At 33.6% G+C, this 17,141-nt stretch overlaps 2 protein-coding genes across 5 annotated transcripts; one reads left to right on the top strand and one right to left on the bottom strand.

Moving 5' to 3' along the window:
- Positions 1–1,064: 1,064 nt before the first annotated feature.
- Positions 1,065–5,550, bottom strand: LOC130825447 (tetraketide alpha-pyrone reductase 1). 3 transcript variants are annotated; one of them, XM_057690696.1, is made up of 7 exons: positions 5,353–5,550; positions 3,959–4,321; positions 3,393–3,562; positions 2,775–2,963; positions 2,427–2,589; positions 2,154–2,346; positions 1,065–1,367 (listed from the first exon to the last, which is right to left on the bottom strand). In XM_057690696.1, the coding sequence occupies exons 2-7, from the start codon at positions 4,083–4,085 to the stop codon at positions 1,235–1,237; spliced, it is 975 nt and encodes a 324-aa protein (XP_057546679.1). In that variant the 5' UTR covers positions 4,086–4,321; positions 5,353–5,550; the 3' UTR covers positions 1,065–1,234. The 3 variants fall into 3 exon arrangements, with proteins under 3 accessions (XP_057546679.1, XP_057546671.1, XP_057546685.1); XM_057690688.1 differs by having other exon boundaries at positions 3,959–4,318; XM_057690702.1 differs by lacking the exon at positions 5,353–5,550 and having other exon boundaries at positions 3,736–4,101.
- A 6,142-nt stretch (positions 5,551–11,692) lies between these two features.
- LOC130825437 (inosine-5'-monophosphate dehydrogenase 2-like) lies at positions 11,693–16,163 on the top strand. Of its 2 annotated transcripts, XM_057690673.1 has the most exons (5): positions 11,693–11,788; positions 12,201–13,189; positions 14,615–14,794; positions 14,904–15,161; positions 15,803–16,163. In XM_057690673.1, the coding sequence occupies exons 2-5, from the start codon at positions 12,203–12,205 to the stop codon at positions 15,872–15,874; spliced, it is 1,497 nt and encodes a 498-aa protein (XP_057546656.1). In that variant the 5' UTR covers positions 11,693–11,788; positions 12,201–12,202; the 3' UTR covers positions 15,875–16,163. The 2 variants fall into 2 exon arrangements, with proteins under 2 accessions (XP_057546656.1, XP_057546662.1); XM_057690679.1 differs by having other exon boundaries at positions 11,770–13,189; positions 15,803–16,142.
- Positions 16,164–17,141: the final 978 nt, after the last annotated feature.

Genomic DNA, 17,141 nt, shown 5'->3' with positions numbered 1-17,141 from the left:
AATGTTGAGGTTTGGTATTTGTTCGCACTTACTAACAACGGTCCATTAATAAGCTGAGTTAAAGAAAGTCAGATCAGCAATCGACCGCTCTTACTAACACCGATTGCTGAGTTGACTTTCTTTGACTCGGACTGCTATTGGTAAGGGCGACCCATTAATAAGCCGAGTCAAAGAAAAGAACAGCCCATTAATAAGCCGAGTCAAAGAAAAGAGCAGCCCATTAATAAGCCGAGTCAAAAAAGTCAGCTCAGCAAGGGACCGCTCTTACTAACAGCGGTCGATTGCTGAGCTGACTTCCTTTGACTCAACTTAGTAATAGGCCGCTGTTAGTAAGTGAGAAAAATACCAAACCTCATCATGGGGCTAAAAGTGCTTATTTTGGGAAACCATTGTTTATTCTGAATATTTTAATATTATTTTACTTATTTACTTCAAATTTTCACTTTTTATTGGCTTATTGATTCACTTTTTGTCTGTAAACAGATAACAAGTAATAATTAGTTTTATTAAATATTTCCTTAAATAGTTGGTTCATCCAACTAGTTTAAAAGCCAACAAAAATAGCTAGAGGTGTTCAAAACAGACCCGATAATCCGATATTCAACCAACCTTGTAACCAAACTTAATATGACCCGATTTAAAAATGAATTTACAATTATATGAAAACCAATATGGCACAAGACTAGATTTTGCGTCGACTCGGAAAACCTGGCCCGAACTCCACCCAATTACTTGAATAAACACCTCTAAAAATAGCTAACACTTTCAACTGGTCAATAAACCCAACAAAGAATGCCAACTAACAATATAGGCCTAATACTCCCATGCCATCTTAAGGACTACAATCAGTGTCTAAGCTGCATTTTTAAGACGGAACTAGAACATAATCAAATCCTTCATAAGTCTAGCAGTTATTTGTGCTATGTCTAGTCCAATTAGGCATCATTGGTTTCAACTCTAAAGTCTTATTGATAAATTTAGCACACAGGAGCAATACACTACACTACACATATGTGCTAGAGTTTGAATTTAGAGCATGTTTCCTATAAAAAGTCATTGATATGTAGTGTGGGTTATAACTTGGTTTAATGTGGCAAAAGTTCATACTAATTCTTGGATACCATGAACCAGAACATTATTCAAGTACTATGATCTCAATTCTACAGTCCACAGTATATATTTTACCAAAGAAAACAAAGGGAAATATAAAAGTCACAACAAATATCCGAGGCGATTAGAGGTGGCCCTGCATTATAAGTGAGTTCAAACAATCATCAAACATCTCTTCCATCGTCTTGAACTTGAATCCTAAACTCTCAATCTTGGAAGTGTTGTAGGTGTAGGATGGTCTGTCCAGCTTTGTAAAACTGTAAAATACAAACACAATCCATTTTCTCGCATGAGAAACATTGGGTAGTATTACTTCGTTCTATAGGTTACTACATGGGGAATACTTATTTATATGAAGTTGTAGATGATGTTTACTACCAAGGGTCACGGAAACAATCTCTTTGCTATCATGAACAAGGGTAAGGGTGCGTGCATCCGACCCTCCAAACCCCACCCAAGGTAGGAAGCTAACCCAACCTAAACCTAAACCCAACCTAAACCTAACCCAAAATGAGTGAATTTAAGTTGAAGCTTTTGACCCAACTAAGTAAATAAGTCAACTCGTTTGATTTGTTTACTAAATGGGTTAGATTAAAGTCAAAATTTTAAACCTGAAATACATGTAAAACTCAAAGGCAAGCTCTAATTAGGTTTATATCAGGGTTGTGATTTGCAACCCAAATACTAAATGGGCTAGGTTTGGATCAAGGGGTTTTTAACCTATTTATATATGACCTGAACACGAATCCAACCCAATGTGGCAGGCTACTTAGTGACATGGGAGTGATAGGTTACTATATATGGACCTAATGCACCTGAGCATCACAATTTACTACCTCATCCTGTCAAACAAGTCTGAACTACGTTCTACAGGTGACATATCATATTGAAAGAAGGGAGCACAAGTTTCTAAGAAATTATATCACACTAGTATCCCTTTGCTAATAGGGTATGAAAATCTAGTAAGTCCCTCAATTTGGTAAGGATATGAGCTTGCCTTCTAATTGGCATTTAAACAGCTAAAGAGGAATGTAACGGAGTACCTTCTTGGAATAGGATAAGAAGGATATCGAGATGCCAAAAAGGATGCTAGTTCATAATGTTCCATCACAGTAGAGCTACATAGATAACGACCATGAGCTTCTTTGTGTTCATAAACCAAAATGTGGCATAGAGCTATGTCATCAATGTGAATATACCCCATTCTTCCGTGAAACTCGAATTTTCTTGTTTCACCTGTCATTTATATAGAAGAAATTATGTCAATCCAAAACACTCATTCAATTTTAAATATAGCAAAATCTTCCAACAGATACCTTTAAACAAGCCAAGCACATCAGAGGCTGTAGAGCAAAGGTTAGGAGGGAGACTTGGTCCAATTACGAAAGCAGGAAGTACAGTCACTAAATCAATATTGTTCTCCTTGCAGAACTCCCACGCTACTTTCTCTGCCTGAATTTTGGACAGTGCATACCATACCTAGATATATGGCTTATTGTAAAAATAGAAGTCACTAATCAAAGAATTTGCAAGCCAAAAGTCATAACTAACAAGTTAGGATGAGCAATTTAATAGTTACTTCATAGAGAACAATATCATCAAATGTCACCTAAAATAAAATGAGAGCTTACTTGTGAGATATACTTAAATAAGATTACAAGTACCTGGAAATGTTCACAAACTTCTGTGGAGCTCCAAACTGATTCATCAAGAGGGACATTCGGGTCAATATCCATTCTTATTCTAACAGTCGAAGAAGATGAGGTTAAAACCACACGTCTTAGTGATGGATTCTTCTTGCATGACTCCAGCACATTCAAAGTTCCTTTTACTGCGGGTTCCAATATCTCGATCTGATAGTTTACAAAATTTCATATTCAATAAATGAAGCGTACAGAAATTGCTTTCTTAGAGAAATTTGCTACATACTCAGGTACGTCAGTAGTTGTGTTCTATTGTCAGTCAGCTATTTACATAAAATTACATGATTTGGGCTAATCAGTGATGAAGTGTTGTAACCATGTAAGAAGTTCAAGGGTCCAACATGAGTACTTCGCTTGACATACATTCTAATTTAAATTGTTAGCACAACTAATACTTAGTAGTACACTCCCTTTGTGTTAAATCGAGTATTTGAACATATCAATCATTTACAATATTTATCAGACAGGATACTTGTCAGTTCAAAGTACTACTGCACATAATTAATGTTTAAACAACTATAAAGGATTATTTATTAGGATGGAACAACAACGCAAGATTATGTTGAATAGAATCCTGACCTTTGGATTTGACGAAATTCCTACTACAGGGGAAGCTGTGTGAAAAACACCCTCACAGCCCATGATTGCTTCATCAAAGCTTCCTTCTTCCATCAAATCGGCCTTAAATAATTTCAGCCTCTCTTTCGCCCCTTCAAGCCCCCACAAATGCTCCAATTTTTTGGCATCTCCTATATAAAAGTATAAGTCATTGATAGGAAAGTACAAAATCAAGTTATCCTACAGACTGTATGAACTACATTAGGTCCTTGATACTTGCAAACCATCTGACTTCTGATACTAATTTGGCAAAAAACTAACAATATTTCCCGTTCTTACACTTCCTAAGAGGGAGTAGAATTACCATTGTCCATAACGGACAGGACAAAATCATCAAATCAAATTAACAATGGTTGATCAGAAAAATGTAATTGATAATAATTTTGAAAATTATTTTTCTTTTCATAGCATCAATTTCAATTATATTCAGCCAAACGATTGTATTTTTGAACTAGCCAATAAAGTTGAAGCTATTAGTTAATCAATATCTGAGGTTCACCAACAGCAATATAGATATATGTACAAACCTGGGTCCCTTACTGTTCCAACGACAAAATAGCCAGAAGAAAGAAGACGCTTGACGAGCCAAGACGCTACGAACCCTGAGGCCCCAGTGACGCAAACCTTACCTTTATTTTTCAGCTTCTTGTCCATCCTTTAGGCCAAATAATATGCATTTTTGACCTCCCCAAAAGGCCCATGTTTTATATATTGGGGCCTCATCATTTACTTTCATCCTCCTTTTCTACTTAGGTACATGGTTGGTTAAAGGGATGGTAAAACATGATATGCTTGTGACAAATAGGCCATGCAAAATTTCTTTCACATTGAATGATGGGAGTTCGGTTATTGAAGTAGATCAGTCATGTAGAATTCCTTCCTTCTTTCTTCTAGGCCGCATTTGTAATTATTTATCAAAACAAAATTTTAAGCAAATCAACATCTTCCAAAATATTCAATACATTTATGCTCTAAGAACTTATTGCATATTCATAAAAGTTTATATGTTTTAGAATAATTTGCGAATTACAGCCTTTTAAGTTTAGTACTTTTGCGAATTACAGTCTTAATATTTATTTTTTGCGAATTACAGCCACCAAAGTATTAAAGTTTGTAGATTCAGAACAAAATACAAAATTCTGACCATTTTGGTGGTCAGAATTTCGGATTAAGTGGTCGATGTTCTGTGTTTTTGGCCTGTACTTGTAAACTTTGATACTTTGATAGTTGTAATTCGCAAAAAATAAACACTAAGGTTGTAATTCGCAAATTGCTAAATTTTAAGGCTATAATTCTCAAATTATTCTTTTTTAAACTACAAACTTTAGGGTTCCACCAATTTTTATCCAGGTTTCAGAAGCAGATTACATGTTTACCAAAAATCATAGTGTAAAGTTCATTAATCATACTGCATAGACATCACATAAAAAGCTTTGAAATGATTTTGCTTGCCCAAAACAATAAATCATACATATGAGTAGTAGAGTGAAAAGTTGATCCCTGATTCCCAGTGATGTTTCATAAATAAATAAGCTCCAACAACAGAACTTTTATACAAAAGATACATGAACATAAAAAAACATACAACACTCTTACCCCTAAATGGCTCCCACCATTTCCTTATCAACATTCTTACCTCCAATGAGTAAACAAAAATCCTTATCAATATAACATCACCACTTCCTTTTGTAATTGTTTTTATTTCATTCCGTTTCCACCACTTACATACCAAACGAGTAACAAACCCTAAGTCAGTGATTCTTCAGACGAGTCGACCAACGTAAAAATTGATAACTTTGAACCAAAAACTCAAATTATGTACACAAATCCCACATAAATATCAAACAGATGAAGCCACTATCCCAAATTGAGCAAAATTTAGTACAAATGTGAATAATTGAAAGAATTAAGATAGTCTAACCTTCATGAAGGTAATACAACGAGTTAGAGGTAAGATTTTCAACAATTCTCCGATGAATGAATGCATTTATGAGATGGGGGGCACTTGTGGTGAAGTTGTCATTGTCGGCGGAACGTGGTGGCGCTGAATCACAAGCTGATAAGCAGAGGGAGGAGAAGCGGATTGTTTGATGCTTTTATTTAATTTTTTATTAGTTCGCAAATCAAAAAAAAACAATATTCAAAAATTACGATTAACTTTTGAAATTTCTTTTTAGTCATTAAGTTACGACAACTTAAATTCTTAAAGTACAATACTATTTTATGAAATTTTAAGGAAACAACATTACTGTATTTTAATGAAAAAAGACAAGGGTAAAAATGAAATTTCATAACTTAATGTATAATCTAATGTGTTTTGGGCATTAATGTTACAACAACTTATATTTTAAAAGTACAATCCTATTTGTTGGATTTTTTTTAAGATTTGCTACCCTTGCCCCTTTTGCAAAGTTTGTGCTTACTATATAGAATATACCTATTTTTTTATATTATGGTAGAATAATTTGCGAAATATTTTAAGGTTAAAACTTTTGTGAATTGCAATTTTAATGTTTAATTTTTTGCGAATAACAACTATCAAAGTTTACAAGTTTATGTGAAAAACACAGAACTTTGAACCTAAATGGTCAGAATTATGTGTTTTAGGCTTTTGGCATGAATTGCAAACTTTGATACTTTAATGGATGTAATTCGCAAAAAATAAATATTGAGACTGTAATTTACAAAAGTGCTAAACCTTAGGACTGTAATTTGCAAATTATTAATCTAGAACTGTTCATGGCACCCAAGGAGCTCAACATATTCAAAAAATATACAAGCTTAAAGGGTTGTTTTATAATTGATTATTAGTTTTTTTTTTAGTTGACTTGTTTGATCAACCAGAAATCTTAGTTGTTTTTGTTGGCTTTTAAATCCGCTGAAAAAGCTACTTGTTTATGAAAATGTTTGGTAAATATAGGTATTAAAAGTTAACACTTTATTATTGAAAAACTGATCAATAAGCCAAATGCTAAAAAATAACGAAGTAGCTTTTTTACTTTGGCTTTTAACCCAGCTTTTCAGCTGGCTTAAACGCCATACACCAAATATTTTTTTAACCCATCAGCAAGTCAAAAGTCAATAAAAAAGCTGCGCAAAAGTGTAAGGTTTAAATTTACTTCTTAGATTAAAAGAAATGGCATTATTTCTAGGAAAAATTACCCTGAATAATACGAACTTTCACTGATTTTCCAACAATAATACGAACTTTCAATTAACCATGAATAATATGAACTTTGATACATATTTCCTGCTGGCATACCAATTTATCTGTTACCGGTAAACTTACTCATTCTTTTTAAATTTTTTTTTTGCTGATGAAACTAAGTAAAGCAAACAGAAGCAGAGCAGTCCTTCTCCCTCACGCAGCACTGGTTTTTCAATCATCTTCCTCAAGCTCGTGATTTCCATTGATTCTTCTCCCTCTCGTTCTCACGCATAAACTACAAAGATATCATCTCATGTAGTAGGAATGCAAACGGGGCGGGGTGGGGCGGGTATTGGAATTCCCATCCCCATCCCCATCCCCATCTTTTAATGCAATACCCATCCCCGCGGCGGGTATAGTTTTATCCCCGTCCTCGCCCGATGGGTTTGTACCTAAAACCATCCCCGCCCCACCACCAATCCAAAGTCTCAAACAATTACATGTCCAAAGTCTCAAACAAACATATAACCAAAGTCTCAAACCAAAATACATGTCTAAAACAAAAGTATTTCAACATCAACTCAAAATCATCCAAAGTAAATCAATCCAAAATAATCTCATCACTATCCAATTCCATTTTGCATTTCCATCCTCATCCCCATATGAATTTTATACCCGTACCCGCCCCATAACCCATCAAACCGGGACCCATCCCCGCCCTGATGGGACGGAAATGGGGCTGGTCTCCTATTAGACCCGCCCCGCCTACATCCCTATCGTGTAGGGGGCTTTGCGTTTGCATGTTCAAGGAAAGAAGGATTTTTACAAATTCTTTACCCTCTTTATTCATCTATATAAATGGAAGTTAAATTAATTAATTGAGTTGCTTGATTAATTGAATTTGTAAGTTTTCTTCGATTTACTCATCTTTAATTTATTTACTTCAATTTCAATTTTTAAATTAGGGTTTTTGTCATCTTTGATTATGTAAGTTTTCTTCGATTGATTGAATTACGCAAGTTTTCTTTGATTTGCTTTGAATTTCCTTTTGCCTACATTTTTTATTTTAATTTTGTTCAGTTTGATTCCTGTAATGAATTAAATATAACTATTAAAATATTTAATACTACATCGTTTAGGGTTATTTAATTATAAATTACTGTACATGATTTTCAGTTAAATAAGAATTCAAATCTTTGAATTCTGGGATAAAAGTTGAAGCTTTAGGATTATAGTACTTAAATTTTCAGTTTCATCACTTAATAAAAAAATTCAATATTATTGCATAGCTAAGGAATTTTCGGTTTCATCACTTAATAAAAGTTGAAGCTATATGATGTTGGACAAGTTGATTATTTATTTATTTATTTTTTTCCTGTTTTTAATGGTTTTCGAATTCAATGTTGGACTACTTGTAATTTAGCATGAACACCATGTTTACATAAAGGAATTCCTTTTGCAATTGATGTTCTAGATTGAGATGATGATGAAGGAGAACACATGCTAAATATCAAATTACTTTAGAGATTAAAATGAAAATGGAAAAAAAATTTAGATGTTGGAAGAAGTAATTAAATTGGAAGAGGAAAGTGAGCAAATGAGGAAGATAAGGCAGCTGAAAAAAAGCTGTCTAAATACCCATTAAACTAATGAAGAAATGGGGAATTTACCGTTTCTCCAGGTAAAGAACCGGTCAGGTATGCCAGCTGGAAATATGTATCAAAGTTCGTATTATTCATGGTTAATTGAAAGTTCGTATTATTGTTGGGAAATCAGTGAAAGTTCGTATTTTTCAGGGTAATTTTTCCTTATTTTTATTATAGATGCAAAATTATATTTTAATTTAAATATTATTTGTATAAAAAAATTCTATGTTTATCATCCCTTTATGTTATTTTACTAGTATATTAAAAATTAGCATTTAAATAATTATTGATTACATTTTTCATTTAAGATGCTTGAATTTATTGTTCAATTGTTCCCAATAGACTTAGTACTTTATATTATTCTCCACTTGATTAGGATAAGATATTTAGATTGTTGTTTAGAGTTTAATTAGTTAAATACACCAACAATGTGTTATGATTTCTAAGTGCTAACTATTTGTGAAGTACTTCTATAATTTTTATAGGTTGGTGACTTTCAAGTTAGGTTTTAGATCAACTTTAAAATGATACAAAATTTTGTGGCATGCTTTATACTTCACTTATACACAACATATAATTTAGCAAAAGGTCACTAATTTTAAAACTTAGTTAGTAGGTTTAAGATTTGACCTTCTACTCCTTATTAAACTTTATAGCAAATATAATAGTTTTGAAGTAGATTATTCTTTTCTCTCAGTTCATAGCAATTAAACTTTGTTGACAAAAATACTTGTGATAAATGATACTCCGGATTAAACATAAAAAATAATTAATAGACTACTTATATTAATAAGACCATCTTCTTTTTTAGGTAGTCCATTTGTAAGAACTTTATAGTTAAGCGTGCTTGGTGGGAGACAATCTTAAAATGAGCAATCTCTTGGAAAGTTATCTCGGGCACTCACGAGTGAGGCTAATGTGTGTTCAAAAGACTTGTGTTTCTTTATGGGGTCAGTCTTCATGGTAATCACCGGCATTCGATAGGCCAAGGTGTTACAATACTAGTCTGTTCTAAAACATAACTCACAAGGAAAAAAATGCAAACAAATACTCATGTTACAATATTTGCTACAAGTACAATTTGTGAAAAACTCAAGTTAAATGCATGATTGAAAATAAAAAAAAATGTGGCTAACTGGTAAAAATAGAAATGCAGCAAAAATCATGAGACAGACTAAAAAGAAAAAAAAGAAAAAATCGTGGGACAAAAAGGAGGGGGTTAAACATGGATGTGTTCGTTTATGTCATCAGGTGATTTTGGGTCAAATGTTTCAAGTCGATTCAAAATCAAATCATATATTCAAATTGATTTTTTACATAATTTAAAATTCATTTTAGTGATGGGTCAAAGTAAGGTTCGATTGCATGGTCAGATAAACGTCAAATTGTCAAGTGTGTTTTGAACACCTCTAGGAACACCAATTGACATTTTTTAGGGTTTTTGGTATGTGGAAATGAGAATTTCGGGATACGGAGGTGGGATTAGAATTGAGAATTGAATGTTGAAACTCGTTAAAATATAAATCTATCTTGGTATTTAATGGAAATAACTTGAGATTTATTATATCTCTTATTTAGTTAGTGGGAATGAGATTAAGAATAAATGAAAATTTACCAATTTATGCTTTCTAAAAATAAAAGGAAAACCAGCTTTTAAAAGGGTATAAATTTCTTTTTATATTTTATTACAATTCCTATATAGAGTTGGCAAAATGAGCAGACGAGTGCGGTATGCCCTCCTCTATACTCATATCCACCATCTATCGACCAAGCCACTACTCATTGCAGATAAAATTTTCGTATTCATGCTTGCCCACTTGTGTACGCATTTCTATATAATCACAATTATACACTTATCCTCACCCACCATAACCAACTGGGTATACTTATCATGGGTATATATCCACCTGCCTTACAACCACTTTATGTTGTGTTTTATGAGTTCTATATAATCGCAATTTATATATATTTAACTTTATATTTAGTTAAATAAGTACAAACTTTGCAATGTAATAAGATAATATTAATATAATTCATATTAATATTTTTAATAAAAAATTATAAATTTATATAATGTACATTTAAATACGACGTATGTGAGTATGGATCAGGTCGAGTAGTTATGGTGCAGGACGTACGGGTGGATATGAGGTGAGGCGGCTGGATTTGGGGTGGGTGAGACTTCATACCTCCCATATACACATTACTCATGGCACGAGAGAGTTTTCATACCGATATTCACCATTATCCACAAGTTTTGTACTCATAAGTCATACCCACCTTAATTAAGAAATATATGGTGCGAAATTCGTATAATTATACTCGTATGTCATCCCTAAAATTAAATTTTTTGTATATAAATAAAGAAAAATAATATATACAACCTCAAGGGCTAGAAGAAAAATCTTGTACTCTATTTTTTAAAACAAGAGATAAGATTCTTAATTATATTTTAATATTTTTTCATTAATCCTTTCTTAGAAATTTTAAAAACAAATAAAAATATTAATTGTTCCCAATTTGAATACTAGATTTTATTGAAAACCTAGTGAAATTATTAATAATAAATAATACAGCTAGTTTTGGATGAGACGACCTCATAATGAGACCGTCAATTAGGGTCGGCCCAATTCGTGCGTGTAACAATCTAGACATTTTTTCATTTACTGAGCATTTTTCAATTTTGACCTTAAAGGTATCAATTTTCAAAATTGATACCTTTAAGGTCAAAATTAATAAACGCCTTGAAAAATTGAAATGTTCTTACATGGGCGAATTGAGCCGGCCCAAATTAACGGTCTCATAATGAGATCGTCTTGTCCAAATTTTTGCTTAAAAAATAAAGGGAAATTCCACATGATAGCATCGAACCTTCATGAAACGCCAATAGTAGCACTTTTGTAAGATTTTTTCACATGGTAACATCCAATTTATGCCTTATCTAACTGTCGTAGCATTTTCAGTTAAATTCACCATTTTCACATTTCTGCCCTTATTAAATATTGGTTGTTGTTTTTATAATTTGCCATAAATCATTTTTATACTCTCAAGTGTTTAACTCACCATTTTGACGCTTAATTCACCGTTTAATTCATCAACGTTTTTAAATGTTTAGGACAAATTATAAGACAACAACCAACACCCAATAAGGGTAGAAACGTCAAAATGGTGAATTAAACGAAAATTGACAAGAATTTAACGAAAAATGTTACGACAGTAGATAAGACATAAATTGAGTGCTATTATATAGAAAAATCTTTCAAAAATACTACCACTAAAAATTTATAAAAGTTCGATATTACCACGTGAAATTTAATAATAATAAATTATTTGTAAATTTTCATTTACAACCCTAAAGTACATAAATATTATTACCCGTAAATAAATTTCCAATCTCACCCACAATAGTAGGGCCCGCCACTATAAATAAAACTAAAAAAGGCATTTTGCACGAGTTACGTAGAGATTTGAGGGCAACCCTGTTACTTCGCCGCACTTCAAATCTTAAAATACACAACACAACTCAACTCTTCTCTTTCACAGACTCACTATCTGAGTATTTGGTAAAGTTCTCTTCTTTCCTTTTTAATTTTTAATTTCCTTTCCTTTTCATGGTTTTACTATTATTCATCATCATATTTTCTATTGTTTCACGCTATCAAATTGAATTACTGTTAATTGGGTGCTTCATTTTTTTTTTGTAACTAATCAGATTTTATTGTTTTTGAAAGACACGTATATCAATGTACTTGGGTTTTATCTGTTAAATTGTTCAAACCCAAAAAAAGGGTATTTATCAATTTTTTCTGAGTACTTGATAGGAATATACTCCAAGCTTCTTTAATTTGTTCTTTGATTTCTGGGTTTGTAACTAAAAATGTATGAGATAATCATTCAATTGGAATAAAAAGATTTGTGCTTTTCCCTTATCTAGTTCTTTAACTAAGCCTTAAACCCTAAACCCTAAAATTGCAGCCATGGCATTTGAAGATGGGTTTGCAGCAGAGAGGATTTTCAATCGAGGGTATTCATATACTTATGATGATGTTATCTTTCTTCCCCATTACATAGATTTTCCAACTGATGCAGTTCAACTTCCAACCAAGCTCACAAAAAACATATCTCTTTCAATACCCTGTGTATCTTCACCAATGGATACTGTTACTGAGTCTTACATGGCTGTAGCCATGGCTTCCCTAGGTGGGATTGGGATTTTACACTCTAATAACACCCCTCAGGAGCAATTTTCTCTCCTTCAATCAGCCAAATCGCGTCGCATCCCTTTTGTTTCAGATTTCGAGATTAAATCCCCTGCGGATGTGATTGATTCCGAGTCTGATTTTGGTTCCTCGAGTGTGATTTTAATTACTGAGACAGGTAGCAGGAAGTCTAGAGTGTTAGGATTTGTGTTGAAATCTGATTGGGTGAAGTTGATGAAAAAGGAGATTAGGGTTTGTGAGTACATGTCCAAATTGGATGTTTCGGTGCCCAATAGTTACGATTTGGATCAAATTGCGGGGTTTTTGGGGGAGAAAGGCGTTCAATTGGTTCCGATTGTGAGAGAGAGTGACGGAGAAGTCGTAGATTTGGTGACATTGCAGGATATAGAGAGAATTCAGGATTTTCCCAAGAAGGGTTTGCCGTCATTAGCGTCTAACGGGGACTTTTTGGTGGGTGCTGCAATAGGGACTAGAGAATCGGATAAAGAGAGGTTGGAGTATTTAGTTAAGGGTGGGGCTGATGTTGTGGTTTTGGATAGTTCTCAAGGAAATTCTATTTATCAGATTGATATGATCAAGTATATTAAGAAGACTTACCCGAGTTTGGATGTCATTGGAGGGAATGTAGTGACTAAATATCAAGCTCAGAACTTGATTCAAGCGGGAGTTGATGGACTTCGAGTTGGTATGGGATCTGGGTCAATATGTACCACTCAAGAAGTGTGCGCCGTGGGCAGAGGACAGGTAACTTCAGTTTTTTCTTTCTGTCTATACTTGATTTATTTGAATTGTATTATATGTACGAGGATATGTTTTAGCATTTTGAGGTACTTAGATGATGTGAAATGATTACTCTTGATTCCCTATATGGAACTGCACTTTTTTTTTATTGATTGATGAGGATTATAATTTATGAGCATGGGTTTTGCATAAGAACAACAATTTGATTGTATCTTTGTGAGTTGTGACTGCTGCATATTTTTGGAAGCCATGAGATAATAGCATAACTTCAAAAACCTCCACCATTATACTAGTACATATAGGGGTGTTCAAAAAAACCCGACCCACCTTTATCGGGTCGGGTCATAGGCTGAATTTGGCTAATTGGCACGTACCCATTGACCCGTAATAATAATAATATGTTTACTATTATAAAAAGGCTCAAGTCTGCTTTGCCGAGCAACCACAATAGTGGTCTAAAAAATTATCACAATTCACTTTTTGTTTTTCTAATGCTTGCATAAAGTTTTTTGAGTAATATTTTAGAAGAGGATTTGGATGAATATTCTTGCTACTGCACATGATTTCTGGGCTCTTCAAGCCCTGAGAAATCCTTATAGTCTTGTGATTTCTCCTTCCTTTTTTTCCATTGCCCAACTTTTTTCGATTATTTGGGTCAATTGGGTTCTCTTTGTCTCAACCCGAACTATTCGAGTACCCAAATAATCCGAGTTGGGATATGGGCCGCTAAATAAGGGCCTGTTTGGTATTATTGTGGTTTTATATTTTTTGATTTTTTTGACTTTCAAATTCATGTGATATATGTCCTATAATGAATGGAAAAATAATCAAATTTATTTGGAACTTGATGATTTTGAAAATTAAACCACTTTTTCTTGTTTCCTATTTTTGAGTTTTAGTTTTCAAAAGAATTGAAAATTGAAAATAAAAAACGATAATAAACGAGCCCATAGATACTCGATTATGAACACACCTAGCCACATATAGGGGCTTTAACTTAGCTTTAGACTTGTTCAAATTTGACCCGACCTAAAAACCCAATTGATCCTGACCCTATCAAGACCCTACCTTTTTATAACCTTTGGTGGAGTTTTTGGCTTTTATTCTATATTTTTGAGTTGTAATCTACAATAATTTTGTCACTTTTCATTATTTGAGCCAAAATTTCACTACTGTGACTATAAAAGTTAATTTTTGCCAACCTAATAAGAAAACTAATTTTTAAATTTTAATGCAAAAAATTTCATGGTACTTTATAATAAATATTTGGAAAACTTACCGTGAGTAATATAATCTTTTAACTTTTTTCCTACAATATATCAACTATTGATTAACCATAATTAATACCGACTTTGAGGGGTGTTTCCCTCTAGCATTCAAGTTCTTTGTTAATTCTATTTCGTCGACTAATTATTCTTGGATGCTTAGGCTACTGCAGTATACAAGGTTGCCTCTATTGCTTCACAAAGTGGTGTTCCCATCATTGCTGATGGTGGTATATCAAACTCCGGACACATTGTTAAGGCCTTGGTTCTGGGGGCATCTACTGTGATGATGGGTAGCTTTCTGGCTGGTAGTATTGAAGCTCCTGGCGGTTATGTTGTTCAGGTACGTCTTGCATCTTCCTTGATTTGTTCCACATTTTTAACAGTTAGATTGTAGCTTATAGTTATACTCGAGAATCTAGTGTTCGATTTGTTTGAGATTTTTGTTGTAGGATGGTCGTCGTGTTAAGAAGTATCGAGGCATGGGTTCATTGGAAGCAATGACAAAAGGAAGTGATCAACGATATCTTGGGGACAAGTCTAAACTTAAAATTGCACAAGGTGTGGTTGGAGCTGTTGCAGATAAGGGCTCAGTTTTAAAGTTTGTGCCTTACACAATGCATGCAGTTAAACAAGGGTTCCAAGATCTTGGTGCGTCTTCTGTTGAGTCAGCGCACGATTTATTGAGATCAGAAGTATTAAGATTAGAGGTATGCATTATTGGTGTGCTGCTTTTTACGATTACATGGTATTTGGCCTGTTTGCTGCTCGTGCTGAAATCCCCCCCCCCCCCCCCCCCCCCCAAAATAACTCGATAACTAGAAGGGGGGTTTGTGGGTACAAAGCAATGAACATTGGACCCAAATCCAACGTTAATAGTTTTGAAAGCTTTAACACAAATTCTCTTATAAGACGGTCTCATGGTGAGATCATCTCTATTAGATTGACTCAATATACACTTTTAGTCTTAATTGATCACTTATAAACCTCAAAGTGATCAATTATAACCTTAATGTGATCATTTTTTATATTGTTAAAATAATCACTTATAATCTTTGACTGATCACTTACAAAGTTACAATTTAAAGTGATCAATTAGATAAATAGGCGGATTGTGTGAGCCCGTCTCATGGTGGAACGGTCTCATATAAGGCGAGCTGGCAAACTCGAGATGAGCAACCTATTCATACCCTCCCATGGCTCTAGCTAATGACCATGCTTGCTAATCTTAGATTAAAATTAGATTGAATTACAACCATTATACCTTTCAGCACATATTTGAAAAGAACAATAGGCTCTAGTTTTATTTTAGATTCAGTAGATTGATATATGAATAATGCCCCCTTTGTAGGCTCGAACTGGTGCGGCTCAAGTAGAAGGTGGTGTGCATGGTTTGGTATCTTATGAGAAGAAGGCATTTTAATGCTTACAGGATCTAATGGAGCAGTAGGCAGAGGCGTAGAGCCGTGCCTTGATATATGGTTTGGTATCTTGCGTAGAGGCGTAAATCAAGTGTTGTGATTTTTTATTTAAAACTTATCTTGGTTTGAATCAAATTTGATATTTCGACTATAACATAAGATCTAGAATTTAATTTAGTCTACGAAGTTCAAGTTTTAGATAACAATAGGCTCTAGTTCTATTTTTTTTTTACGTTTGTCAATACGTTAATTCATTCCTAATATCTCTAATCGTTCATAATTAAAAATTATAAAAAGTCGATATTAATAATATTCACATTGAGACGAATTAAATAAGATTTCACCTGACAATACTTAAAATTATAGATTAAGAATTAAAAATAAATTAAAAGTGAAATATAAATAGTATTTAAAAAGCAAATGAGACATTAACTCTTAAAAGGAGTCTTATTATTGTTATGAATATTTCATGATATACCACAGAGTTTCTCTGAAATTTACCATATACCACACAAAATTTTTTAATTCACTATATACCATTGAGTTTTTGTCCGTTAGCATAGAATACTATTAATCACAACTGCTGTCAGTGTATCGTTTGTGGTAAATTAATTATTCATCATATACCATTATCTTTTTTTTTTGCATCAAATACCATTTTTTTTAAAAATATAGTCGTTGGCAGAGTGTAAGGGCTAGTTTGTGCATATATTGGAATTGTGATAAACAAGAGAAGTGTCATACAAACCAAATAGTTAACATTTTGTTCAAAAGCAATTTGACACTAAACATTGTTCACCAAAAAATGATACTAAACAATGCTAAGTAGCAGTCTTTCTCTTCCCCCTTGTGTTGAGTTGCTGTGAAGAGAAAGCTGCAAGTCCTGCCTTTTTTACTGATGTCTTTTTTGCCTTACATGTCACTGCATTGTGGTCTAGTTCTTTACATAGGCTGCATTTGTTATTCTTGTGCCTCTTTTCTTTTTTTGCTTCATGAGCTGCTCTTCTCCTTTGCTTAGGTGGTCTGCCAGCATTTTTTTTCCTTGGGTTGGTGCAATTTCTGGCACATCAAGTGAAGGCCAGTGAGTTGGATCAGCCATGGGGTGGATGTGGTCTCCATAAGTGAGTTTGTATGCAACCCCCTTGTAGAAAGGTGAGACAAAGTCCCTAGGATCAAGTCTCTAGTTGTAAATGACCTTGAGAACATGCTTGCAAGGGATCCCTGATCCTTGCCATTTCTCACACCCACAAGTCATATTTCAAGGGTGAC

Source organism: Amaranthus tricolor, chromosome 1 (genome assembly GCF_026212465.1).
Source record: "Amaranthus tricolor cultivar Red isolate AtriRed21 chromosome 1, ASM2621246v1, whole genome shotgun sequence".
Lineage (NCBI taxonomy): Eukaryota > Viridiplantae > Streptophyta > Magnoliopsida > Caryophyllales > Amaranthaceae > Amaranthus > Amaranthus tricolor.
The sequence above is the reverse complement of the archived record's forward strand: the minus strand, read 5'-3'. Positions and strand labels throughout refer to the sequence as shown.

Bases quoted from the DNA above. Each gene is read 5' to 3' on its own strand.
- LOC130825447 (XM_057690696.1), bottom strand. From the start codon at position 4,085: ATGGACAAGAAGCTGAAAAATAAAGGTAAGGTTTGCGTCACTGGGGCC. The intron at 2,590-2,774 runs GTACTTGTAATC...CCATATATCTAG, and splicing joins AAGTTTGTGAACATTTCCAG to GTATGGTATGCACTGTCCAA. The intron at 2,347-2,426 runs GTATCTGTTGGA...TATAAATGACAG, and splicing joins TGTGCTTGGCTTGTTTAAAG to GTGAAACAAGAAAATTCGAG.
- LOC130825437 (XM_057690673.1), top strand. From the start codon at position 12,203: ATGGCATTTGAAGATGGGTTTGCAGCAGAGAGGATTTTCAATCGAGGG. The intron at 13,190-14,614 runs GTAACTTCAGTT...TTGGATGCTTAG, and splicing joins GCGCCGTGGGCAGAGGACAG to GCTACTGCAGTATACAAGGT. The intron at 15,162-15,802 runs GTATGCATTATT...CCCCCTTTGTAG, and splicing joins CAGAAGTATTAAGATTAGAG to GCTCGAACTGGTGCGGCTCA.